The sequence below is a fragment of the Crinia signifera genome, chromosome 1 (genome assembly GCF_055691185.1).
Source record: "Crinia signifera chromosome 1, ASM5569118v1, whole genome shotgun sequence".
NCBI classification, from domain to species: Eukaryota; Metazoa; Chordata; class Amphibia; order Anura; family Myobatrachidae; genus Crinia; species Crinia signifera.
Window position 1 is genome coordinate 296,374,853 of NC_139217.1, and position 27,454 is coordinate 296,402,306.

General features: G+C 43.1%; 1 protein-coding gene across 8 annotated transcripts in view; it reads right to left on the reverse strand.

The window, feature by feature from the left end:
- Positions 1 to 27,454, reverse strand: part of KDM4C (lysine demethylase 4C) — a 494,625-nt gene that overhangs the window by 163,307 nt on the left and 303,864 nt on the right. For all 8 annotated transcript variants that reach the window (XR_014474177.1, XR_014474183.1, XM_083185981.1 and 5 more), the window contains exons 16-17: positions 8,547 to 8,602; positions 593 to 701 (exon numbers count right to left, since the gene is read on the reverse strand). Coding sequence is in view for 6 of the 8 variants with exons in the window: in XM_083185981.1 (XP_083042107.1) it covers positions 593 to 701; positions 8,547 to 8,602 (165 nt within the window). In the remaining 2 variants the exon portion in view is untranslated. The remainder of the gene's footprint in view (positions 1 to 592; positions 702 to 8,546; positions 8,603 to 27,454) is intronic.

A 27,454-nucleotide genomic window follows, 5' to 3' on the forward strand; every position in this document is an offset into this window, starting at 1 on the left:
TAAGCTTCTGTGATGCCACGGGTTTGGGGGATTGGCAGCCTTCTGTACCGGGTGGGGGTTGAAATGAGTGGGTCCCATGTTATCCTATGGGGAAAACGTTCAAGCTTTGTCTGGTGGTATCTCCAGATCCCAGGGGGCTAACGATGCAAGGCCGGTTAATTGGAAAGCCCTGGTACCCGCCCCCCCCCCCCCCCCAAATCTGTCCATGCCCGCCCTATAATTATCTTCTGGATCCACCCCATGTAGGCCCCATAGCCAGATTGCATTCATAGATAGCGAATAATCTTTCAAGGATGAAAGCTATGGGACTATTTTATATAGGAGAGGAAACAAGTTGACAAAATGACAATAACCTATCCCTTGACAAATTTGTTGCAGCATTAAAATTGCTGGTGTATATAGTTCACTTATTAGATTTATTTTAATATGATGAAAAACAAAGCAAAAAAAAAAGTGCACATTTCATGGCAATAGTATATCTTCTTTCAGTCAATCTAAACTCAACTTTTCTTTTAAAGTTGGTTTAAGTTTAATATTTCACAATGCGCTTCTACTATAACAAGAATATATACTGTATATTGTATACACTCACCAATTTTAATCTCTCAAGCGGAATTCTGCTGGTGTCTATTTCAGATCTCTCCATAACATTTTTAAATCTGACTTCTGGAACAGCAATTGCACACATTACATGTGCCCATCTAAAAAATAAAATATACAAGGTTCATTAAGTAAACAAATTACTGTAACCACACTAAAAATCTTTCTGAAAACATTGACATAAAAACATTAACAACAGATGTTTAAAAATATATTACCTCACCTCCATATCACATGACAATGCAACAAAATCATGTCTTCATTTCACCTATGTAGCATAAAAGCCTAATCAACAATAAGAACTACAGTAGTATCTGTTACCCATGTTGACTGCACTACAATTGTAAAACAGGACATTTTTTCTGTTTTGCTCAATTTCTTCCCAAGAAGTTTATAACCTAGATACAGTAGATGGATTTTGTTTTTTTATATTATCAACAGTATTGTTTTATATAAGGATCAATAATACAATATCATGGAGCAGCAATACATCCTTTATCAGGGTTAGAAGCCTGGCAGTAGCCAACACATTTACATTTTGTAATGATAGCCAGGTTAAACAATAGGACTGTGCTTATTATGGGTACATGGAAACAACATGCAAATTATATATCATCCCTTGAATCAATATACCTTGAACTCCCTCCTGGAGCTCCTAGAAAAATAATACTGTGCATACACACTGAGCGATTTCATAAACTACCAAACGATATATGCGAGTCAAAAGACTTTAAGAAATTTTTAAGTTTGAGCCTAATTTAAATACTGAGCAGGAAATTCTGGAGGAGTTGGCGAGACTTCAGGAAGGGACAGATGGTAGAAAATTTACACACTGTGGCCAATGAGGGTAGGCTTATACTTGCTTAATGCTGTTACATTGCTAAATTGCTTTGCTTTGATTTGGGCTTGCGTTAACAAAGTGGGTGTACTTTATTCTTTTTTTGATGGATCCTTTTCACAATCGTGTTGTGGCATCATATGCTGCAGCTGCAGTGGTAGCGGATAAAAAGAGGGCCCAGAATATGCTTAATACTTGTGAAAGGGATTAGCACACAAAATAGAGGACAGAAGTGGTCAGGGAGTGGCTCTGATGACGCAGGTCCAGTAAACCTGTTGTTCATCAATGGTAACGTAGACACTGCACAACTTGCTCCTAGTCATTAGAGCCATTTTCAAAATTGAGCTGCATGTACAGATGATAGAAAACATCTCTAGCAAGCTACGGGAGAATGCATCACTAGCGATATAGTCAGGGCCGGTGCAAGGCACCGGAGCGCCCCAGGCAAGTCGGGGTGAAGGCGCCCCGGTGTCTGCCGCCCGGGTACCTGTCCTGCGGCGCTGTGCGTATATAAAGCTGGCGGCGGCAGCGGGGGGTCCCTGCAGTCAATAAGAAATAACAAGCGCTATCCGCTGGGCTATGCGGAAGCGCTTCTGTTTTGGAAACACTGGCCGCACGGCGCACGCTGATTGGCTGAATATCAGCGTGCGGCCAGTGTTTCCAAAACAGAAGTGCTTCCGTATAGCCCGGCGGATAGCGCTCGTTATTTCTTATTGACTGCAGGGACCCCCCGCTGCCGCCGCCAGCTTTATATACGCACAGCGCCGCAGGACAGGTACCCGGGCGGCAAGGGGGGCGAAATACCGCCCTATCCAAATGCCTAGATTTGCCTAGTGGTGGCGCCGGCCCTGGATACAGTATGTGCACACTGAAAGATTTAAAAAAAAATGTCATTAGGACATGTCATTATCAGCAAATTCATGTATCATCATCTCCAAATCATTCTCCTTGTGGACAAATCTATTTAACTTGTAATAATAAAGAAAAGAACAACCACTGAAGTACAGATTTTGTTTTCAATTCACTTTGAATACATATTTTAGGCATATAAAAAGCACTAAGGAATTTTCAAGAAAATGTTAACCCTTTGAGTGCCAACATCTCTGTGAGAGATCGTCAAGATAGCCACCAAAAATGCCAGCGTCGCTCACATTTGTTATGTAATTTCAAATAAAAAAATTTGTGTAAAAAAATATAATATATCCTATATAAGGTAAACATTATAAGTCATTATGATGAATAAAAATGTTTGCTTGGCAATTTTCAAACCTATTTTGACAAACTCACTTGACATTCAATGGTTTAATAAACATGGATGTATTGATTACTTATTAAATGCTACTTCTGAACACTTTGTGGATTACTAACTGTCAGCCGAACGAAACGCCCCGACCAAATCAGGAGTGCAGACTGACTTTTTTTTAATCCAGAGGTATGACATAGTGAAGATAGCGCTGGATAAGCATATAATTCTCTGGACTACAATTTTTTTTTTTTTTACAGAATATAAAACCCCCCCCAAAATCTTTGTTTTATCTTTCTTGTCTGTATTAACAACTGAATTTTTATTTGTGAAATAATTGCACATAACTGTAATGGATTCACCCCTTCAGTTTGGGGTTTTTGTATAGATAAAAAAAAACTTTTGTGATAATATTTACATATATCTGTGGAAAAATATGATGAATAAACAAGACAGATGAGAATCTTAATGCTGTATGGATATCTAAAAGAAACCTTTATACGTTTTGCACTACTTTTCTACAGTATTCCATGCTGACGATCACTTTTAAATACTTTTTAAAAAAGTGTTAAAGACACCTTTATATGCTTGGCAATCTCCTGTTCCACCAGTGAGAGGGATGCGCCCATATATTATTTACATGGGATGAAAATCTTTATGGTCAAAGCTGTGTGATCTCTACACCACTTGATAAAGAAACCTGGATATATGGGATACTACATAACTGAGTCTGAGTATGCTGATATACACAATACTTCTAGCAAGCAATTCTTGACAACACTGAGGGTTTAAAGCAACAACTTAAGGTACTTATGAGTTATCCGGGCGCCCGATTTTTTGATTGTATGCCTTAAGTTAAGGCATACAATCAGATGCGATGCGATGCGATATCGCATCGCATCGCATGCGACCATCGGATGCGATGACCCGATTTTTCCATAGGAATCAATGTTAAAATGGACAGAGTCCATTTTAACATGGAATTCAATGGGAAAAAGGGGTCCTCTTCATACCCCTACTATCCAAGTGGGCATGGAGTTGGATATAAACCTGTGGCGAGCGTAGCGAGCCACCGAGCCCGAAGCGTGGCGAGCGAAGCGAGCCCCGCGAGGGGACGGTATTCTATGTCCGCTCGCCACGCTTCGGGCTCGGTGGCTCGCTACGCTCGCCACAGGTTTATATCCAACTCCATGCCCACTTGGATAGTAGGGGTATGAAAAGGACCCCTTTTTCCCATTGAATTCCATGTTAAAATGGACTCTGTCCATTTTAACATTGATTCCTATGGAAAAATCGGGTCATCGCATCGCATCGCATCGCATCCGATGGTCGCATGCGATGCGATGCGATGTGCCCGATCCGACCCGATTTAGAAATCGGGCGCCCGGATAACTCACAAGTACCCAACTTAATTAGGACAAATCAAACAATGACCCTTATTCAGATCTGATCGCAGTACAAATTTGTTCTGAAAATGGGCAAAAGCATGTGCACTGCAGGTGGGGCAGATGTAACATGTGCAAAGAGAGTTAAATTTGGGTGGGGTGTGTTGAAACTGAATTCTAAATTGCAGTGTATAAATAATGCAGAAAGAAGAATTTTACCAAATAACCCACAGCGCAAAAACTCAGCCCAGGAAATACAACAAAAGCCTTCACCGTGGCTTTAAAACATAGACCATACAACAACTTTTGTGTATATCCACTGGCGAGTTTACAAATATATAACACTTACACAATGTGCTAAGGTATATTCATAAAGAGTCTCTATGATCTAAAAAGAAACTCAAAGAGAAAAAAAGACCATAGTGCAATATTGTCTGAAATCAGATGCTGGTTTGATGCTGTAATTAATGCACTCACATTTCAGATAGATATTGTAGGCATATCACAAGGTCTTTTCCATCCTCTCCGGTAATTCACATGCAAATGTCCCTGTGGACTTGATTAGAGGTATATATAGTGCAGAGACGTTTTCAAAAGTAAAACATTACACTTTATTAGATACACTCACATGTGGTAGATAAAATCAAGCAGAAAAAACCCCCTCAGGGTAACAGGATCCCGGAACTGTGCCCTGGAACATGCAGGTCCTTCAAGCAGCCGACCAGCGGTGGATGTTGGAAAATGCAGTCCCCCTCTTGTGGCCTCAGGAACAGGATCCGTTCGGTGGTGTTCACTCAGCTTAAGCGCGCTTTCGGGCTAATATGCCCTTCCTCAGAAGCTTCTGAGGAAGGGCATATTAGCCCGAAAGCGCGCTTAAGCTGAGTGAACACCACCGAACGGATCCTGTTCCTGAGGCCACAAGAGGGGGACTGCATTTTCCAACATCCACCGCTGGTCGGCTGCTTGAAGGACCTGCATGTTCCAGGGCACAGTTCCGGGATCCTGTTACCCTGAGGGGGTTTTTTCTGCTTGATTTTATCTACCACATGTGAGTGTATCTAATAAAGTGTAATGTTTTACTTTTGAAAACGTCTCTGCACTATATATACCTCTAATCAAGTCCACAGGGACATTTGCATGTGAATTACCGGAGAGGATGGAAAAGACCTTGTGATATGCCTACAATATCTATCTGAAATGTGAGTGCATTAATTACAGCATCAAACCAGCATCTGATTTCAGACAATATTGCACTATGGTCTTTTTTTATCTTTGAGTTTCTTTTTAGATCATAGAGACTCTTTATGAATATACCTTAGCACATTGTGTAAGTGTTATATATTTGTAAACTCGCCAGTGGATATACACAAAAATTGTTGTATGGTCTATAAATAATGCAGCCAGTATTTACCCTGCACAGAATTAAAATTACTCACACAAATCTAACTATCTCTCTGCACTTGTTACATCTGCCCCACCTGCAGTGCACATGGTTTTGCCCATTTTGAGAACAAATTTGTACTGTGATTTGATCTGAATAAGAGCCAATATTTGTTCCTTTTAATTTTCCCTTACACGGCCTGCCAGATGAAAAAAAAAACTGAGGGAAACAACAGGTGAATAGACTGTATACTCCACTGTATACTCTGCCTGCCCTCTCTCCTCTATTACCCTTCGATGCTCCAACCCCCAACCATGGCACTCGCCTATCACCCAATTCCTTAAAAAATGCTCTCGCACTGCTGAGTGCTTCTGGAAGAAATCACGCTCCCTTGCGGATTATCTCCATTTCAAATTCATTCTTTCCTCCTTCAGCTCTGCCCTTGCTCTGGCCAAGGAATCCTACTTTAAGTCCCTCATCCTTTCCCAATCATCCAACCCCAGCAGGCTCTTCACCACCTTCAACTCCCTGCTCTCACCCTCTCCTCCAGCTCTTCCGTCCTCCATCGTAGCCACTGATTTTGCTACTTACTTTTCAACCAAAATCTCCTCTCTCAGGACTCCCATCACTGCTGCCATGACCACACCCTTTCCCTCTTCCCCTCCTTCCCACCCCTGTCCTCATTTTAGCCCACCACTGCCGCTAAAGTCCACTCTATCCTTCAATCCGCTTCTCCCTCCACCTGCCCACTCGATCCTATCCCCTCCAATATTATCCGTTGTCTCAGTCCGTCAGTCTGCTCTCACCTGGCTCACCTCTTTAATCTTTCCCTATCCTCTGGGATCTTCCCTTCCTCCTTCAAACACGCTCTTGTCTCCCCAATTTTCAAAAAAACTAATCTGGACCCCAACTCTCCATCCAACTACAGGCCCATCTCCCTCCTCCTTTTTGCCTCCAAGCTCCTAGAACAGGCATGTCCAACGTTGGCCCTCCAGATGTTTTGAAACTACACATCCCAGCATGCTTTGCCACAGTTTTGCTAATAGAGAATGCTAAAACTATTGCAAAGCATGCTGGGATGTGTAGTTTCGAAACATCTGGAGGGCCAACGTTGGACATGCCTGTCCTAGAACGTCTGACCTATAATCATCTCCTAAGCCACCTTACTGCTAACTCCATTCTAGACCTCCTCCAATCCGGGTTCCGCCCTTTACATTCCACTGAAACTGCCTTGACCAAAGTCACTAACGATCTACTATCGGCTAAATCCAAAGACCTCTTCTCTATCCCCATCCAGCTTGATCTGTCGGCTGCCTTTGACACTGTTGACCACCATCTCCTGCTCAACACCCTCTGCTCCTTTGGCATCACTGGCACAGTCCTCTCCTGGTTCACATACCTCTCCGATCGCTCCTTCTCCATCTCCACTCTGAGCTCCTCCTCTCCTACTACCCCGCAGCCACAGTCGGTGTTCCCCAAGAGTCAGTCCTTGGCCCTCTCTTCTCCCTCTACACCACCTCTCTGGGTACCCTCATCAGCTCCTATGGTTTCCATTACCACCTTTATGCTGATGATACCCTAATCTAACTCTCCTCCCCCGACCTATCCCCATCACTCCTGTCCAAGGTCTCCGAATGCCTCACGGCGATCTCAGCCTGGATGACCCAAAGCTTCCTGAAACATGGCTAAAACTGAACTTCTAGTCTTCCATCCCCCGAACATCCCCTCTTCTCCCACTATCTCCATCAGCATTGGTGAAACCGAGATCACCTCCACCGACCAAACGCGCTGCCTCAGTGTCATCATTGACTCCTTCCTCTCTTTCACCCCCCACATTCGTGCTCTCTCACAGTCTTGCCGCTTTCACTTACGCAACATCTCACGCATCAGACCATTCCTCTCCACTGACGCGACCAAAATTCTCAATCACTCTCTTGTCATCTCCCGCCTTGACTACTGCAAACTCCTTCTCTCTGGGCTACCTCTCACCCGCCTTGCACCTCTCCAATCCATTCTTAACGTTGCTTCTAGGCTCATCTTCCTCTCCCGCCACTCTACCTCTGCCTCCCCCCTCTGTCTATCTCTTCACTGGCTCCCCATTCCTTTCTGAGTTCTCTTTAAACTCCTCACCACCACCTACAAGGTTCTCTCCTCCTCCACTGCTCCTTACCTCTCTTCACTGATCTCTATCCACACTCCCTCCTGTCCTCTTCGCTCCATCGCTGACCGCCGACTGACCTCTCACCTAATCACCTCCTCCCACTCCCGTGTCCAAGACTTCTTTCGCGCTGCCCCCCTGCACTGGAACAACCTCCCGCCACCCATCAGGCTTTCTGATTCCCTTACCTCCTTCAAGCGCTCCCTCAAAACCCACTTTTTTTCGACTATCCTATCCCTCCTCCTAACCTCTTTTGATCCTCCTATCCTGCCTCCGTTCCCATCTGTTGCTACTTATCCTATTGTTTTTCGTTGGTCCACCCACCTCCTTTTAGTATGTTAACTCCTATGAGTAGGGCCCTCCTTCCTCACGTACTCACCCTACCTCTTTACCTCACCTGTGCTCCTGTCCTGTTCTTCCCTTCCTCTACTTCATCTTCAGTCTCCTCGACAATTTCCACACCTACTTCTGAACTGATGATGATTTTAGTTCTACCAGCTATACCCCTATTTATGCGGTACTTTATCAACACACCCTGTACGTTACCTTGTAATTTGTTTTTGTTTGCTATGTACGGCGCTGCGGACACTTTGTGGCGCCTTATAAATAAACGTACTACTACTACTACTACTACAATCCATGAATCCATGCATAAGGGACGTATTGGATACATTTTACATTGTTATAAGTGTTTGGGGGTTTGAATTTTCTTCATCTCTGTATAAAGCTATATCTTTTGGTATGTGGTAAAGTTCCCTGTTGAAACTTCACTCTGGGCTGCTTGCATTGCGCAAATAACTTTGTCTAAAAGTAGTAAAATGAACCTACAACCAAGCTTACAATTTGTAGTCAATCTTACTGTGCGATACACAAGGATAATTTTAGATTGGTCTCATATTAAAAAAACAAGAAGTAGCAGAGACAATTACCCCGTGACTTACTTAGAGTCAGTGGTTTGCTTTAGAGCACCTCCTCGCAAACTGCAGAGGCAGCATTCCTAAAACAGGAACAAGAGAAATACATGGTTACTTGAGAGTTAACATGATGTGAATCAAAAAAGTAAAACTAGCAACTGTACATCATAAAGCAGCCTACCCTGTTCATTATTTTTACTGGAATAAAATGGTTTTCTAATGGCTCTTTTTCAAAACATTATTTAAAGGAATGTCAATAAAGTACAGCTTCCGAAGTCCTCAGAGAAGGGATGCCCTTTGCTTTTATTTGACAAGCGTTGTGACACCAGTTTTGTTTAGAATAACTTACAAATGTACGGTTGTGAAAGAACATTGGTGAATTAGATGAATTAATGTGGAAAATAAATCACATAGTACATTATTTCACTTACAAATACAGTATGTCAATATCTTGCAGTTGTGTTCATGCCATACCAATAAAATCTCAGTGTTTAAAGTTACTATTATACAGTTTATTCGGCACCACCAACATTTAATATAATTGATGAACTTATTGAACCCATACCACCAGGGCTATTTTTCAGTAGGCTCCAGCAGGAACTGAGGCCCTTATTCCAGTTCACTCTTTCTGACAAAATATTTCTTAGATGGACAAAACCATGTGCACTGCAGGTGAGGCAGGTGTTACTTGTGCAGAGAGAATTAGATTTGGGTGGGGTTTACACCTGCCTCACCTGCAGTGCACATGGTTTTGTCCATCTAAGAAATATTTTGTCAGAAAGAGTGAACTAGAATAAGGGCCTCAGTTCCTGCTGGAGCCTGCTGAAAAATAGCCCTGCATACCACTAATCATTGGGGGCAATTCTGCGTGATTAGGTCAAACTCTGCCTCTCCCAGAAGACAATTGTCTGATACTTATCACAATTTTATTTCTCTCCGAGCTTTGATAAAAAAAACAAAAAAAAACTACTTATTATTTGCAGCCAGCTCCCGAAAATAAAGATTTCTTATTGCAACAATTAGCTGCAATAATGAATATATATTATCACAGATGTACCAATGGTGAGTCATCTGGATCTCAGCACATGTGCAAGCCAGAGCCACCACCTATTTCACCTCAGGGCCGCCTGGTATGAACTTAAGCTACTGTGGGATGTAGTTCAAATGTCAACACCATAATGTGGATATGGTCTTAATATCGACACTGACATTATGTTGAAATTTCACATTTCAGCACATAAAATTATAGGGTTACGCTGCAATTAGGCTTAAGTTTAGGCGGCAATTAGGTCTAACCTAAAATAAGACTGTCCAAATATCATAATATTCTTAAAATGTCGATATTATGTCATTATCCATATGTTCGGTTGATATCATTAAAATGTCCAAACAAAATCGACAATGTCCAAACTAAATGTGTCCATGCTGTCTGCTAAAATGGGGAGGGAATCCTGTAGGGGGGGGGGGGGAATTTATGCATAGAAGGGACTGCTACAGAGGGGGCTGCATTATTTAAATAAAATAAAAAAAAATTGAAAACAAAATTATTATTTTTTTAATTACTGCTGCCAGTGTATCAGGATAAGTCCAGGGTGCCCGCATGTGTGCTGTATTAGACCAGGGGAGTTGCTCTTTATTTAAGGAAAAGAAAAAAATATTTTTTTTTGCTGCAAGTGTGCTGTATCAGTACAGGGGTGGACCTAGTGTGCTGTATAATTCATGGGGTGTTGCTAAGTCTGCTGTATATTATTCCAGGTGTGCTGCTCTTTTTTTAAATAAAAGAATAAAAGTTTTTCATTTTCTACTGCAGGAGTATTGCCATGTCTGCCGCCATGTGTGCCGTATCAGTCCAGGGGTGCCGCCATCTTTGCCGTATAATTCCATGTGTGCTGTGTCAGCTCAGGGGTGCCCACATGTGTGACGCATAATTCCTGGGGTGAGCAAAGTGTGTCATATAATTCATGGGTTGCTGCAAAGTCTGCTCTATAATTCATGGGGTGCTGCTAAGTGTGCCGTATCAGTCCAGGGGTGATGCTAAGTGTGCCGTATCAGTCCAGGGGTGAGAAAAGTGTGCTGTATAATTTATGGGGTGCTGCCAAGTCTGCTATATCAATCCAGGGGTGCTGCCATTTTTTTATTAAAAGAATAACTCTTTGTCGCTATGTGTGCCATATAATTCCATGTGTGCTGTGTCAGTCCAGAGGTTCCGCCATCTGTGCCATAAAATACCATGTGGGCCGTCATGTGTGCTGTATCAGGTCAGGGGCACCACCATCTGTGCCATATAATTCCTGGGGTGAGCCAAGTCTGCCGTTTAATTCATGGGGTGCTGCCAAGTGTGCCATATTAGTCCATGGGTGATGCTAAGTGTGCTATATCAGACAGGGGGGAGCCAAATCTGCCATATAATTCCTGGGGTGAGCCAAGTCTGACGTATAATTCATGGGGTGCTGCCAAGTGTGCTGTATTAGTCCAGGGGTGATGCTAAGTGTGCCATATCAGTCCAGAGGTGATGTTAAGTGTGCCATATTAGTCCAGGGTTGCCGCCCACTTGTGTCGCTCATCATAGTTATCCAGCTACTTCGGTGCAACCTTTTGGCCTAAAAACAATATTGTGAGGTGTGAGGTGTTCAGAATAGAATGGAAATGAGTGGAGATAAATGCTATTAAGGTTAATAATAGCTTAGGAGCAAAAAAAACAAAAAAACTAAATTCTGTGATTATAGTGTTTTTTAATGCTTTTTTTTGCAACACGGCAACAAACCGGTAAAAACCCTTCTTTTTTACTGGTTCTTATTGCGGTGTTGCCACCCATTTGCAGGATGCAGTAACCTCTTTCATATCGCACTAAATTACCAGGTCGAACCGGCAAGAAACCGGCTCTTACCCGGTAATTAGTTGCGATGTGAAAGGGGTATTAGTGGTATTTTCATGGGCTATGTTCAACCATTTGTAATTGAATATGGGTGATGTGCGGATACAGTATTTAGTTCTGACATGGTCAGTGCTTGTATTTGTCCTTGGAAAAAAAAATCTGCTAAAGACTGAAATGTTGGTGTAAAAATGTATTACTAGATCATCTGATGATTGTAAAGTGCTGGTTCCTAGCGCACACGCACGCACGCACGCACGCACGCACGCACGCACACACACACACACACACACACACACACACGCAGTACTATTTCTAGGAAGTTGCGGCACACATACAGTACAAAGTATTAGGCAGGTGTAGCAAAATACTACAAAATAAGAATGTTTTAAAAAATAATAGGGTTAATAGTTCATTTTTATCAATTGTGGTGGTAGGGTACTCAATAAGCTGTAAAAAAAGACAGGGCAATCTGCTACGGGGACCGTGATCACCATACAGTCAGTTGTCTTCTGGGTGCCCAGGTATGGCACATAGCGGACCGGGTGAACAGATTACTTGGTGGGGCTGGGAAAGACCCAGCAGTCATGGTGCATTTCGGCACAAATGACCAAATAAGAGGAAGGTAGGATGTCCTAAAAAATTATTTCAGGGATCTAGGATGTAAGTTAAAGGCAAGTGCATCCAGGGTACATTTCTTAGAAATATTACCTGTGCCATGTGATAGTCAATGGAGACAGAGGGAACTTATGGAGCTTAATGCGTGGCTAAAAGTAAATGGTGTAGGGAAGAGGGGTTCGGGTTCCTAGAGCAATGGTCAGACTATACATTACTGACAGATTGCACCTGAATGGAAAGCGGCCGGCAGTGCTCGGAGGCAGGATGGTTAGAAGGTCCTTTAAACTAGACATGGGGGGGGGGTATAAAGAAAGAATGTATGAGCTAGAAATGAGGAGCGGGAAAGTGAGAGAATGGAGGTTGGGGAAGGGGGTCGGGAAGAAAATATAGTTTTAGTAAGAAATCAGGAGCACATCAAGGACAAACAAACCTTGAAAGGGGTAAAGTGAGAAATATCAGATTATTACCTGGTTATATGCTTTCCTCTACTCCATGATGGCAGCCATGACTTTATGGGTTCCTCCCCTCTGGGAAAGGAAAGGAAAAAAAAAAGACACCAGCCCCTATAAGAAGGCACCTCCTCCTGGCTCCAGTGTCTTTGAATTCTCCAGCTTCAATATACAAAAGAATAGTTAATCCGTATATCCCACAATTGCCATAACATAACAAGGGCCGGGAATATATGCTGCCATGGTTGAGTAGAGAAAGCATATTACCAGGTAATAATCTGATATTTCCTCTACCTCTCCCATGGCAGCCATGACTTTATTGGTCCTACCCAAGCAGTTAATCCACCTTGGAGGGCTATACTTACAAACCGAAGTTAACAGTTTTTAACAGCGCTTCAAGTTAAAACGTAAGATAAAAGTAAGCTTCTCATTTTCTCTTCCCTCTTCCATTTTTTTTTCTTACACAACTGCGCTAAGAGCCTTCCTCCAGAATCTAGCATTGGCTGAAGACATAACATCAATTCGGTAATGTTTCGTAAAGGTTTGTATTGACGCCCATCCTGCCGACTTACAGAGCTCCAACACCGAAGCGGATCCCTTCTCCGCCCCAAGATGATGTCACTGCTATCGTATAATGAGCCTTCAGCCCCTCTGGTGGCTTCCTCTGTCTCAGCTCATAGGCATTAACAATACAAGCCTTGATCCATCTTGCCAATGTAGACATGGAGGCCATCTGGTCTTTATTACTACCCTTGGTAAGGACAAAGAGGCTCTTAGACTTACGAAAATCCTTCGTCCTCTGCACATAAGCTTTTAAAGCTCTCACTACGTCCAGTTTACGCAAATGCTCCTCCTTTGCATTTGCCGGATTAGCACATAGGGAAGGCAAACCTATTTCTTGATTTATGTGAAATTTCAACACCACCATCGGCAGAAATTGAGGGTTAGTGCATAGCACCACCCTATCTTCAAAAAAAATTCAAAAAGGGTTCCTCCGTCCATAATGCCTTAAATTCAGACACCCTTCTTGTGGAGGTTATATCTACCAAAAAAACAATCTTCCATGAAATTAACGTTAATGAAACTTTTTGAAGCGGTTCAAAAGGCACCTCCGTGAGCACCCCCCGAAACTAGGTTCAGATCGGTTTGTATAAACCTTCGGACATAACGGTCATCCGCCAGATTCCAATATAACATCACCGCCAACGCCTGTACCTTTAAGGTACTGAGAGATCAACCCTTTTGTAAGCCTGCCTGCAGGAATCCTAAAACTGAAGAAACCTCCTCCAGGGCTTGATGATACTCCTCACACCAGGAAATATATCTCTTCCAGATCCTGTAATATGACCTTGAGGTAGACCATTTCCTTGCTTTATCAAACCCTCTGGCCATCAATGAGTTGGTCTCAACAACCAGGCTGTCAGCCTCCATGCTGATGGTTGTGCCTGACATACTCGACCTTGAACGAGGTTGGGAATCGAAGGAAGTGTCCATGGACCACCTACCGCAATCTGCAGTACCGTGGTGAACCATGCCCTCCGTGGACTGTACGGGAGTATTACCATCTACTTGTTGTCTTTTTATTTTCCTTAACAGCCTTGGTATAACAGGAATTGGGGGGAAAAGCATAGGCCCGTGACATTCTCCATGTTGCTGTAAGCGCGTGCACCTGCTACGCTTGTGGATCTTTGAACCGAGAGAAGAACACCGGCACCTTCCTGTTCTCGGCTGTAGCCATCAGATCGACCTGCGGCCAAACCCATTTTCGCACCAACATCTTGAATACTCTGTCATTGAGAGACCACTCGTCTGGCAGACACCTTTTCCTGCTTAGCTCGTCTGCCATCCGATTCTCTTTTCCCGCTAAGAATATTGCTGTAATGTTTACATGATCTTTGGCTCAGCACAAGAGTTCTGTTGTGACCTCTATAAGACAGCGACTCCTTGTTCCGCCTTGTCAATTTATGTAGGACACTACGGCCTGATTGTCCAACCTTAGGACTACCTCCTTGTTTACTAACTGATCTTTAAACAGTAGCTCTTGTAAGTTCAGATCCTCTTGCAGATCTTCAATGTTTAGGGCCTTATGGATAAGTCCCAATAAATTATCTATCATATCAGGATTGAAGTCCGCATCTGACTTATCCTGAAACTGCTCCTCCTCCTCATCCAGGTCCTGACCTGGCAATCAAATACTATCTGACTCTTCTACTGATTCATCACTTAGCACAACATGCTTTCTCTTGGCTCTCATTTTGCTCAAGTCATCTTTGGTGACAAAGGTGACGGCCAATGCCGTTTTCAGCATGTCTACCAAGTTGGTCATTTGCGCCAAAGATTGCCCAAGTGCTTATCCGGTAACACCTTATCGCACATATTACATTTGGCCACATGAGCCCTTTTGTGCTTGGCTTTAAGCTCCTTCTCCTTGCTGGTTTCAGCAAGGAGCTGAACCATCCTTTAGAAAACATTTTATATATATATATATATATATATATATATATATATATATACATACACACACACACACACACACACACACACACACACATCATGAAAAAAATTTACACCACCTGACAGTGATCCAAAAAACCATCAGCTAACAGCGAGGCTTACCCTGACTTTTTCACTATCTGCTAATTCTCCTCCTCCATAGTATCGGTGGTATGCACTAATAAAACATATATATAAGCCATAAGGATCCATCCAACAAATATGACCCGGCCACTATATCCTAGCTTGTTATCCAGCCAGAATCCAACCAAAGAATTGTAGACCAATGCTCCAATAACAGCTCTCAATCCTGCGCACACAGATTTATAATCCATAATAGCCATCCAAAACCCTAGCGTTGGTGATATGGTGAAAAAACATAAGGCACGCTCACCACCTCCGGCCGCGTCCAGCTGACCGCGCTGCTCCCGGCATCCTCCTTCTGCTCTGCCGCTGCACATTGAGACCGTTCTCCTGTAGCGCATAGATGCTACAGACACCGGCTGCTTGCGCCCTTCCTGGCCGGAAGTTGTCATGACCCGGCGCCACGCACCGCCTATGACATCCGCCCGCTCTCTGGATAGAGGAACGTGGGCCAGGATGTGCCGCAGCTGAACGCACTCCTGCGCCACCATTGCCAGCACTCCTGTGGATGCTGCCACTGCCATAGCTGCCCCCAGAGGGGTCAGCATGCAGCACTTGGGACCAGCTTCGCCCCGAAGGCCGGCATACCCTCCCCATCTGCTGAAAGACCATTGCTGCAGCAGAGGACATATACAGTTCTTCACAGGGTAAGCCTTCCACACTAATCGGAAAGGAAAAAAAAAAGAGAGACACTGGAGCCAGGAGGAGGTGCCTTCTTATAGGGGCTGGTGTTTTTTTTTTTCCTTTCCTAAGCACTACCCAGAGTGGAGGAACCTATAAAGTCATGGCTGCCATGGGGGAGGTAGGGGAAAGTAAACTGAAATGCTTACGGACCACTGCAAGAAGCTGTGTTGAATTGGGGAACTAGAAACCATAACCGCAAAGGATGATTATGATATAATTGGTATAACAGAAATATGTGCAACAAGTCACACGATAAACATGGAGGGATACACCCTTTTCAGAAAAGACAGGGAAAATAGAAGAGAAGTTGTGCCTTTATGTAAGAACAATCTTAAAACCCTGTGGGGAGGAGCTCGCAGAAAGCTGAGAATACTACGAAGGCTGTGTGGGCAGTGTTAACTGAAAACAACAAACAATCAAATATACTTTTAATACAGGAATGGTAAAGACCACCTAACATTAAATAAAAGGGATGAGGTACTACTTTTGGACCAAATCAAAAATTCGGCGGAGCAGGTATTAATTTTGGGGGGTTTTAACTTTCCAGACATCAACTGGACTATTGAGACCAGCATGTCAGCTTAAAGCAGTGGGTTCCTAAATTAAAGGTGGCCATACATCAGAAAGATATTGTACCCAATCATACAATCTCAATTGATTGTAAGATGGATTGTATGCACATCTTGTGTACAAAATCATACAATCAATCAGCAGATGGATTGTATGACTGATTGTATGATGGATTGTATGCAGATTGTGTGCACATCTTATGTACACAATCATGCAGCAGATGGATTGTATGATTGATTGTATGATGGATTGTGAGTAGATTGTGTGTCCAAAAACCACCAAGGACTGCCGGGGATTTCAAGGAAAATTGTATACAATCATGAGCGCAATTGATCTTAAGATCGATCTTTCTGATGTATGGCCAGCTTTACTCAAGAAACAGTTTATCACACAATCGGTTGAAGCACCAACTTGTAATAGGGCAGTATTGGATTAAGTATTAACAAATAAGATAGATTTCATTTCAAATAACAAAAGTAAGAGAACATCTGGAAAACCGTGACCACAGCATGGTCTCACTAGAAATCAACTTCTGTAAACAACAACATATGGAACCAGCTAAAATATTACATTTTAGAAAAGCAAACTTTGAATGATTCAGGGAATCTTTAAAAGATATTGAGTGGGAAGTGTTATTTGAGGGAAAAATTTGAGGAAATGTGGGAAACCATACAAAATTTTCTAGAAACTTTATTAAATATATCCCAAAAGGCAACACGGATAAAATCGATAGAAAAAAAGCCACCATGGTTGGACAAAATAGTAAGGACAGCAATAAATAATAAGACAAGAGCATTTCAATTTTACAAGGCTATCTGGAATGAGGCGGCGTTCAAGAAGTACAAAGAAGTAAATAAAATTTGTAAAGGGGTAATCAAAGTAGCTAAAGGGGAAAATGAGGAGCATATTGCCAAAGTGAGCAAAATCAATCTCAATAAGTTTTTCAAATACATAAATAGCAAAATAATAATAAAAGAGAACAACGGCCTATTAATCAATATCAACGGAAACAGCTTTACTGAGGATAAGGAAAAAGCAGAACTGTTAAACACATTTTTCTCATCTGTGTTTACTAGGTAGGAGAAGACAGTGGAACCCACAGGTACCATAAATGGGACAAGCCAGCTAGAAGTCAGTATTGACAACAGATGAGCTTAAAAAAAGAGGCTCAGCAAAATCAAAACAAACAAATCCCCAGGTCATCCTAGGGTTCTAATGGAATTAAGGGAGGAATTCGCAAACCCTCTGTACAGTATTCAAAAATATTTAGAGCTCCATAGTATAATCAGTATTAACCAACATGGGTTTGTGAAAAACTGCTCATGCCAGACAAATTTATTAAGTTTTTATGAGGAAGTCAGCAGCAACCTAGACAATGGAAATGTTGTAGAAGTGGTCTTCATTGATTTTGCTAAGGCTTTTGATACTATGCCACATAAAAGGTCGATAAATAAAATGGAGGGTTTGGGACTAGGGGTAAAGATTTGTAGATGGGTAGGAAACTGGTTGTGGAATAGACAACAGAAAGTGGTTGTAAACAGTGCAATAACAAATATGATACCAGTACTAGGGCCCCTTTTATTTAAGATATTTGTGAAGTTGGCATTTGTGGGTGGTAACCAGGGCTGGTGCTAGTCATTACAAAGCTCCAGGCGGGGGGGACGGGGACGCCCCGCTGCTCACCCGCCAGAGGGTTTTTTTTATGCATCCACCGCCGCTGGGTCACTCCAGGGAGGGGGGGGACCTCTCCCGGTGGCGATTGACACCGGGGGCTCAGGAAGTGCTGCTCTGCTATGATGGTGCCATCGGACACATAGCCCGTGAGGGGAGAAGCTTGTGCTGATAATGTGAGACAGCACAAGTTCAGTGTCCCCACGCGCTGTGTGTCCGATGGCACCATCATAGCAGCGCTTCCTGAGCCCCCGCTATCAATCACCGCCCAGTAGAGTTCCTGCACAGTGCCGCGGGGGATTTCTGGTCAGCACCGCCATTCACCCACTCTACGGTGGGGTGTGGTAGGGGTGCGGGGGCAGCTCACCTCACCTGGCTCCAGGGTGGGAAGGGGGGTACACTGTGACCTGCTCCATCCCAAGTGCCACCCTCCGGGGCCGGCGCCCTAGGCAAATGCCTAAAGTGGTGGTGCCGGCCCTGGTGGTAACTGCCCATTTTCTAGGATTGTCAGAAAAGATGCAGGTGTACCCAGGCATTTTTAAGGGAGAGTGTTTGAGGCATCACCGCCAGCTTCGATCAGTCTCTGTCGTGGAAGGGTCAGACTTACTCATATTTTGCACAGACTGGAAATATCATTCAATGGTTCAGGAATGGCATAAGGATGTGCTACAGGATAGCAGATAACAATATTTTTGCAATTCACTTGCAGATTTACACAGGGTGAGTTTTCATTCTCTCTGGGCGGTAGCTAACTACTCAAAGACATCTGCAAATTTGCAGATGAGTGATCAGGTCTGAACCAGGCTCCAAATCTGCTAGTCGATTTGCTGAAATGCAGTCCCAAACGTACAAATAATGTATAGTACACCATGCTTCACTGTTGCCTGCAGACACTCATAGTACTTGCTCTCCAGCCCTTCAGCAAACAAAGTGCCTTTTGCTACAGCAAAATATTTCAAATTGTAACTAATTAGTTCAGACCCCCTCCTGACATTTTTCTGCAGCTCAGTTCCTATGTTTTCATGCATAGTTGAGACACTTGATTGTTTTAACTGTATGGCTTTTTAGTTGCAATTCTTGCATATGAAAATGATGATCATTATCACTTGTTTGGTGTGATTGGTTAATTATATGTCTGACTATAATACTACAAAATCCCTGACTTTGTTCAATTAAAGGTAAAGGGTGGTCAGGCCAAATATTTATTTGATTTAGATTTCTCTTCTGTTCATGCACTTTGTTAATTGATAAGAATACACTATTAACACTAGATATTCACACATTATATACATACAGTATACACACACACACACGGTTTATGGATATTTTAGGCAAGGAGCAGTGAAGAGTTTAGTGTAGACAGATGTATGTTAAGGCAGCGCTGACAATTTCAGCTCTGCAAGAATAGAATTATTGTCACCTGACCTTGAGCAGATCCTCAAGTGAATGTTCTGATATACAACATAGATTGACTGCTACCATATTTCAACGTATACTGAACACTCGTTGTTCTGTTTAGCTGCTTCTAAGTCAGTTCCCAGAATAATAGGAGAGCAGAGATCAAGCCATTATGAGAAGCAATAGCTGTAGGAGGTATAACAGCATACCTACATTGATTCTTTGATGTCAAGTGAAATGCCATATAGTCTTTTATTCTTTAAAAGAACTTATCTATAAATTACGCATCATAGCCTAAAAAATGAGTTTATAATATTTAGTTTCAAGCTTCTAGCAGGTCAAGCCCAAAACTGGAAACTACCCAGAGTGTATGCACATCACATAAAATAAAACTTAGGGGCACATTTATTATATGCTGCGGTCTGCCTCCCATATTAATAAACCTTGCATATGTCACAAGATTTTCATTTGCTTATATGTGTAACTTGAAATAACAGAGACACGGGCTCCAACATTCTGGCAATCAGTAAACACACACACACTTTACGTCTACCGCTCATGATTACTGCGTGGCTTTCCAGTTGTGCATGTGCAATGCGGAAAAAGCTGTGAAGTGGGACCTCATGCATCCCGCCGGAGATGAACATAAAATATATTTTAAAGTTTGAGTGTGCACTTTTAGCCTGTATTTAAAAAGGTAGGGCTCTTATATATACTATTGTTTCAACAAAATTGCTAACGAAAAGTCTGAGTGAGTGTGTTATAGCACACCGACAGTTGGGATACAGACAGTGATTAGCCCGATGTCGGAATCCCAACTGCGGGGACTCAAACAGCAGGGCAAACGCAATGCCACCTATTCTATTCTCCCTCTATGTGGGTTGTGGACTGCAACGAGGGAGAATAGCCCTTGCCCGTCTGTCGGGGTTTTAACAGTCGGTATTCCAACATCAGCGTAATGACTGTCGGAATCCTGACTGTCGGTCAGTCATTCGGTACCAGTCAGTTTCTGTTCTGTCGCAGTACAGTGTCGTAGCATCCCATGGTGATGGGGTGGGGCAACTTGGAGTCCCCCCTGTCACTCACTGCTTTGCCCAACAGCATCTATTCATGACAAATGGACTGAGGCTATAGCCAGCAATTTACTGAGCACTGGGCATGCCCCCACACTGACAGCAAAAGGAAGGGGTGACTTGCGAATAAATACCAGGCCTCCTTTTTTGGAGCACAAGGTTTTCCGCAAGGAGGAGTCCAGTTTGGGACAAAGCTAATGTTGGGAGGTATTCTTTCATCCATATGCAGTGGCAAACAATATATTCAAAAACAGAAGTCAACATGCATCTAAAATGTAAGGAAAAGCACTAATGCTTTAGCAAGATTATATATAAAATAGTAAGCCTGCTCAAAGTAAAAGCTAGTCTGCTACTTTCTGTGTTTGTGAATGTGTAAGAAAGATGTCATTTCACTCTCTGCCTGCAGATGGCAGTGTTTCGGAGACTCATGGACACTAGGCATACCGTATATACAGATGATAAAATATGGCAGCAAGTAGCCCACTATACTGCAGACCACAGCATTTGACATTCATGGATTAACCCCTTCCCGACATTTGACGTATATATACGTCATGGCCGGGATGTACTTCCCGATACATGACGTATATATACGTCATGACTTTAAACTGTCACCGCGTCTATAGACGCGGTGACAGTTTAAACATGTCTGCTGTCCCTGACAGCAGACATGTCCCAGCATGCCCAGGGGGGGGCGGCGATGCCTCCCCCCCGTCGGCGATCGCTGCGATTGGCTGTTCAATGTGAACAGCCAATCGAAGCGTTTTCCTGTGTTACCGGCGAATCAGACGCTCGGTAACACAGGGATCAATCACCGCCGGGTGTGAGGGGGTCACCGGTGATGACCACACCTCACCCCACCTGCCCCCAAGGCTGTGATTGGTCCGTTGGACCGACGGACCAATCACAGCCATGGCGTGTGATTTAAACTAACGGTGACTGCGCTGCAGACGCCATTCCGGTCTGGAATTGCGTGCAGAGCGGTCACCGTGCCAATCTGTCGTGATATACTGACCTGATCCTTGCCTGATACTTACCTGATCACCGCTGGTAGTGTGCTGCCAGCAGCTGGATGCTTCCTGGATCTTGTGACTTCCTGTGTGCTGCTGCTGCAGTGTCATAGAGTGACAGATAGTGACAGATAGTGACATATAGTGAGAGATAGTGAGAGATAGTGACAGAGAGTGACAGAGTGCTATATTTTGTGTCTGCTGCCCCCCCTTTTGTGCTGATCAGTATATCTGTGCTGATCAGCAACTTTTTGGGGGTGCAGGGTTTTTTTTTTTTATATATATATATACCTGTCAGTTGCACCAAAGGTTGTGCTGCCTGTGCAACTGACTGCTGCCCCCCCTTTTGTGCTGATCAGTATAAATTAACTGATCAGCAACTTTTTGGGGGTGCAGGTTTTTTTTTTTTTTATATATACCTGTCAGTTGCACTGTCAGTTGCACCAAAGGTTGTGCACCTGCTGCCCCTCACTGGTAATCAGTGTCGCATCACTGATCACCTTTTTTTTTTTTTTTTTTTTTGAGGGTGCTGTGGGGTCTTTTTTTAATTTTTTTTTACACACACTGTGATTTTGTGGGTGTCCTGTGGCCACTGTGCGCTGATCAGTGACGTACATCACTGATCAGCATTTTCGGCACAGGGTTGATCTATTTTATTTTATTTTTGGATCAAATTCCTGTTGCCTTTGAGCGCTGTTCAGTGACGGACGTTACTGACCAACATCTGTGCTCAATTTTTGGCGCAGGACCTTTTTTTTTTTTTTTTTTAACCCCTTCAAGGTTGTACCAAAAGCTGCCTTGAAGTTGCTGAGTGACGTACATCACAGATCAGCATTTTTGCCACAGGGTTGATCTAATTTTTTTTTTTTTTATTGGGATCAAATTCCTGGTTAAAGTATTTTTTTTTCTGCACTACATACACACTACACACTACATACCCCCCATGTTGAAATAAAGTTTGTACCCCCCCTACACTATACACGTGTTGAAACATTACACTTACAGAAACACAAAAATAAAAATGGCATCCCAAATGTCATCCCAAATGTCATCCCAGTCATCCAAAAGAATGTATTCAGCGGAGGAGGCATATGCCATGCTTGCCTCTAACTCTGACACAGCCAGTGATGCAAGCGGGGAATTTGAAGGATTCGTCTTAACCTCATCTTCCTCCTCTAGTGATGAGGGACCCCCTCAAAGACGCCCCCGTAGAGCAGCTGAGACCCCCCCCCCCAAATGATTGATCCCGTATGGACCCCACCACCAGACAATTTTGAGCCCCAGGTTCCTGAGTTTTTGGCCATCCCAGGAATCCAATTTGATTCAACAGGTCTCAGAGAAATTGACTTTTTCAAATTATTTTTCTCTGATGATTTTATAAATTTAATGGTGGACCAAAGTAATTTATATGCCCAGCAGTTTATTGCTCAAAACCCCACGTCATCATTTGCTAGGTGGACCCCTGTAGATGCAGTAGAGATGATGACGTTTTGGGGTCTGGTGTTACATATGGGCATAGTAAAAAAGCCAGAAATTAGGCAATATTGGAGTACAGATGTTCTGTACAGCACCCCACTTTACCGTATGGTCATGACTCTGACTCGTTTTGAGACAATCCTTAAATTTTTACATTACACCGATAATGCACAGTGCCCACCCAGAGATGATCCCACCTTTGACCGGCTATTCAAAGTCAGGCCGGTCATTGATCATTTCAGTGCCAAATTTGAAGAGATGTACATCCCTGAAAAATTTATTTGTATCGACGAGTCCCTTATACATTTTAAAGGAAGGGTTAAATTCCGCCAGTACCTTCCCAGTAAGAGGGCAAGGTATGGCATAAAAATGTATAAACTGTGTGAAAGCACCTCAGGGTACACCCACAGGTTTAGGGTATATGAAGGGAAGGATTCAAGAATTGAACCGTCAGATTGCCCCCCCTCCCTCGTAGGTGTTAGTGGAAAAATTGTCTGGGAATTAGTGCACCCCTTCCTGGATAAAGGTTATCACCTCTATGTGGATAACTTTTACACTAGCATCCCCCTGTTTAAGGCCCTTGGTTCAAGAGGTACAGCAGCTTGCGGTACTGTGCGCAAGAACCAAAGAGGCCTCCCAAAAACGCACATTGCCCAAGTACTGAGAAGGGGTGAAAGCAGGGCACAATCCACCGAAAATATGTTGTTGGTCAAATATAAGGACAAGAGGGATGTCCTTATACTGACAACAATTCATGGAGACAGTACCACCTCCGTCCCTGTACGAGGTACCAGTACCCACACCTCAAAACCTAATTGTATCCTAGATTACAATAAGTACATGGGCGGAGTGGATCTTTCAGATCAGGTACTGAAGCCGTACAGTGCCCTGCGGAAAACAAAAATCTGGTACAAGAAGCTGGCCGTGTATATCATCCAGATGGCACTGTATAACGCTTACGTGCTATTCCGTTCTACCAGCCAGAGGGGGACATTTATGCACTTTCAAGAGGAAGTCATAAAGGGCCTAATATTTGGGAACCAGCAGGCAGAGGGCCCCAGTACTTCTAGTACTGGCCCCCATATTGTACCAGGGCAGCATTTTCCGAACGAAATCCCCTCCACTGCAAAAAAGGGCAGGACACAAAAAAGGTGCAAAGTTTGCTATAAAAAGGGAATAAGAAAGGATACTATTTTCCACTGTGAAACTTGCCCCGACAAACCCGGCCTATGTATAAAGGAGTGTTTTAAAATATACCACACATCTATGGATTATTAGGTTCATCATTTCACCGTGCTTTGGGGGTCTTGCTAATGCCACATAGCACCCACCATTCATTCCACCAGAATCTGAGCTGCAAAATCCAAAAATCACTCCTTCCCTTCTGAGTCCTGCCATTTTTGGTCACATATGAGGCATTGCCGTACTCGGGAGAAATTGGGGCACAGATTTTGGGGTGCTTTGTCTCCTTCATTCCTTGTGAAAATGAAAAATTTTGAGCCCGAACTGCATTTTTGTGTAAAAAAAATGTAATTTTTCATTTTCACAGCCCAGTTGTACCACAATTGGTGAAAACCCCTGGGGGTTTGAAATGTACACTATACCCCTAGATGAATTCCCTGAGGGGTGTAGTTTGCAAAATGGGGTCACTTGTGGGGGGGTTCCACTGTATTGGTGCTTCGGGGGTCTTGCTAATGCGACATAGCACCCACCATTCATTCCACCAGAATGTGTGCTGCAAAATCCAAATATCACTCCTTCCCTTCTGAGTCCTGCCATTTTTGGTCACATATGAGGCATTGCCGTACTCGGGAGAAATTGGGGCACAGATTTTGGGGTGCTTTGTCTCCTTCATTCCTTGTGAAAATGAAAAATTTTGAGCCCGAACTGCATTTGTGTGTAAAAAAAATGTAATTTTTCATTTTCACAGCCCAGTTGTACCACAATTGGTGAAACCCCTGGGGGTTTGAAATGTACACTATACCCCTAGATGAATTCCCTGAGGGGTGTAGTTTGCAAAATGGGGTCACTTGTGGGGGGGTTCCACTGTATTGGTGCTTCGGGGGTCTTGCTAATGCAACATAGCACCCACCATTCATTCCACCAGAATCTGTGCTGCAAAATCCAAAAATCACTCCTTCCCTTCTGAGTCCTGCCATGCACCCAAATGGTATTTTTTGGTCACATATGAGGCATTGCCGTACTCGGGAGAAATTGGGGCACAGATTTTGGGGTGCTTTGTCTCCTTCATTCCTTGTGAAAATGAAAAATTTTGAGCCAGAACTGCATTTTTGTGTAAAAAAAATGTAATTTTTCATTTTCACAGCCCAGTTGTACCACAATTGGTGAAACCCCTGGGGGTTTGAAATGTACACTATACCCCTAGATCAGTGGTTCCCAAACTGTGTGCCGTGGCACCCTGGGGTGCCTCAGGACATTTGCAGGGGTGCCCCGAGTTGGTGGCCCAGGACCAATTAAAATTATTTATTATCAATATCACAGGCGAAACCAGTGCTACCAATGATAACATTGACAAACAGTAGTAAATCCTGTATCTTACCATGTAACTGACCCTAAGGATGACATATAAACACAATTTAATATTTTTTTTCTGAATTTATCAATAATTAAAATTCGGCCTAGGGGTGCCGTGAAATTGTTTTGATGCTCAAGGGCGCCGTTATTCAAAAAAGTTTGGGAACCACTGCCCTAGATGAATTCCCTGAGGGGTGTAGTTTGCAAAATGGGGTCACTTGTGGGGGGGTTTCACTGTATTGGTGCTTCGGGGGTCTTGCTAATGCAACATAGCACCCACCATTCATTCCACCAGAATCTGTGCTGCAAAATCCAAAAATCACTCCTTCCCTTCTGAGTCCTGCCATGCACCCAAATGGTATTTTTTGGTCACATATGAGGCATTGCCGTACTCGGGAGAAATTGGGGCACAGATTTTGGGGTGCTTTGTCTCCTTCATTCCTTGTGAAAATGAAAAATTTTGAGCCAGAACTGCATTTTTGTGTAAAAAAATGTAATTTTTCATTTTCACAGCCCAGTTGTACCACAATTGGTGAAACCCCTGGGGGTTTGAAATGTACACTATACCCCTAGATCAGTGGTTCCAAACTGTGTGCCGTGGCACCCTGGGGTGCCTCAGGACATTTGCAGGGGTGCCCCGAGTTGGTGGCCCAGGACCAATTAAAATTATTTATGATCAATATCACAGGCGAAACCAGTGCTACCAATGATAACATTGACAAACAGTAGTAAATCCTGTATCTTACCATGTAACTGACCCTAAGGATGACATATAAACACAATTTAATATTTTTTTTCTGAATTTATCAATAATTAAAATTCGGCCTAGGGGTGCCGTGAAATTGTTTTGATGCTCAAGGGCGCCGTGATTCAAAAAAGTTTGGGAACCACTGCCCTAGATGAATTCCCTGAGGGGTGTAGTTTGCAAAATGGGGTCACTTGTGGGGGGGTTTCACTGTATTGGTGCTTCGGGGGTCTTGCTAATGCAACATAACACCCACCATTCATTCCACCAGAATCTGTGCTGCAAAATCCAAAAATCACTCCTTCCCTTCTGAGTCCTGCCATGCACCCAAATGGTATTTTTTGGTCACATATGAGGCATTGCCGTACTCGGGAGAAATTGGGGCACAGATTTTGGGGTGCTTTGTCTCCTTCATTCCTTGTGAAAATGAAAAATTTTGAGCCAGAACTGCATTTTTGTGTAAAAAAATGTAATTTTTCATTTTCACAGCCCAGTTGTACCACAATTGGTGAAACCCCTGGGGGTTTGAAATGTACACTATACCCCTAGATGAATTCCCTGAGGGGTGTAGTTTGCAAAATGGGGTCACTTGTGGGGGGTTCCTAACTTTTAGCATCTTATGGTGCCTAGAAACCTACATGGTGCCTAAAAAATAATCTCATAAAAAGGAGGCTCCAAAATCAAGTAGGTGCTCCTTCTATTATGAAGCCTGTGGTTTGGTCAACGTGCACACTAGGGCCACATATAGGATATTTATGAAAACAAAAGAATTGGGGGAATCAATTTTTAGTCACATTTCTCTAGTAAAATCTACTGTGTTGCTTAGAAAAATGAATTAAAATTGAAAATCTGCAAAAAAAATGAAATTTTGAAATTTCACCTACACTTTGTTTTAATTCCTGTGAAACACCTAAAGGGTTAACAAACTTCCAAAATGCTGTTTTGAATACTGTGAGGGGTGCAGTTTTTGAAATGGCATCATTTATGGGGGTGTCTCACATACAAGTCCCTCAAAGTCACATCAGAACTGAACTGGTCCCTAAAAAAATCAGTGTTTGAAATTTTCTTGAAAATTTGAGAATTTGCTATTCATATTTTAAGCCTCCTAGTGTCCAAAAAAATTAAAAGGAGGTTGAAATAATGATGGAAACATAAAGTAGACATATGGTCTTTGTTAGTTATTAACTATTTTGAGTG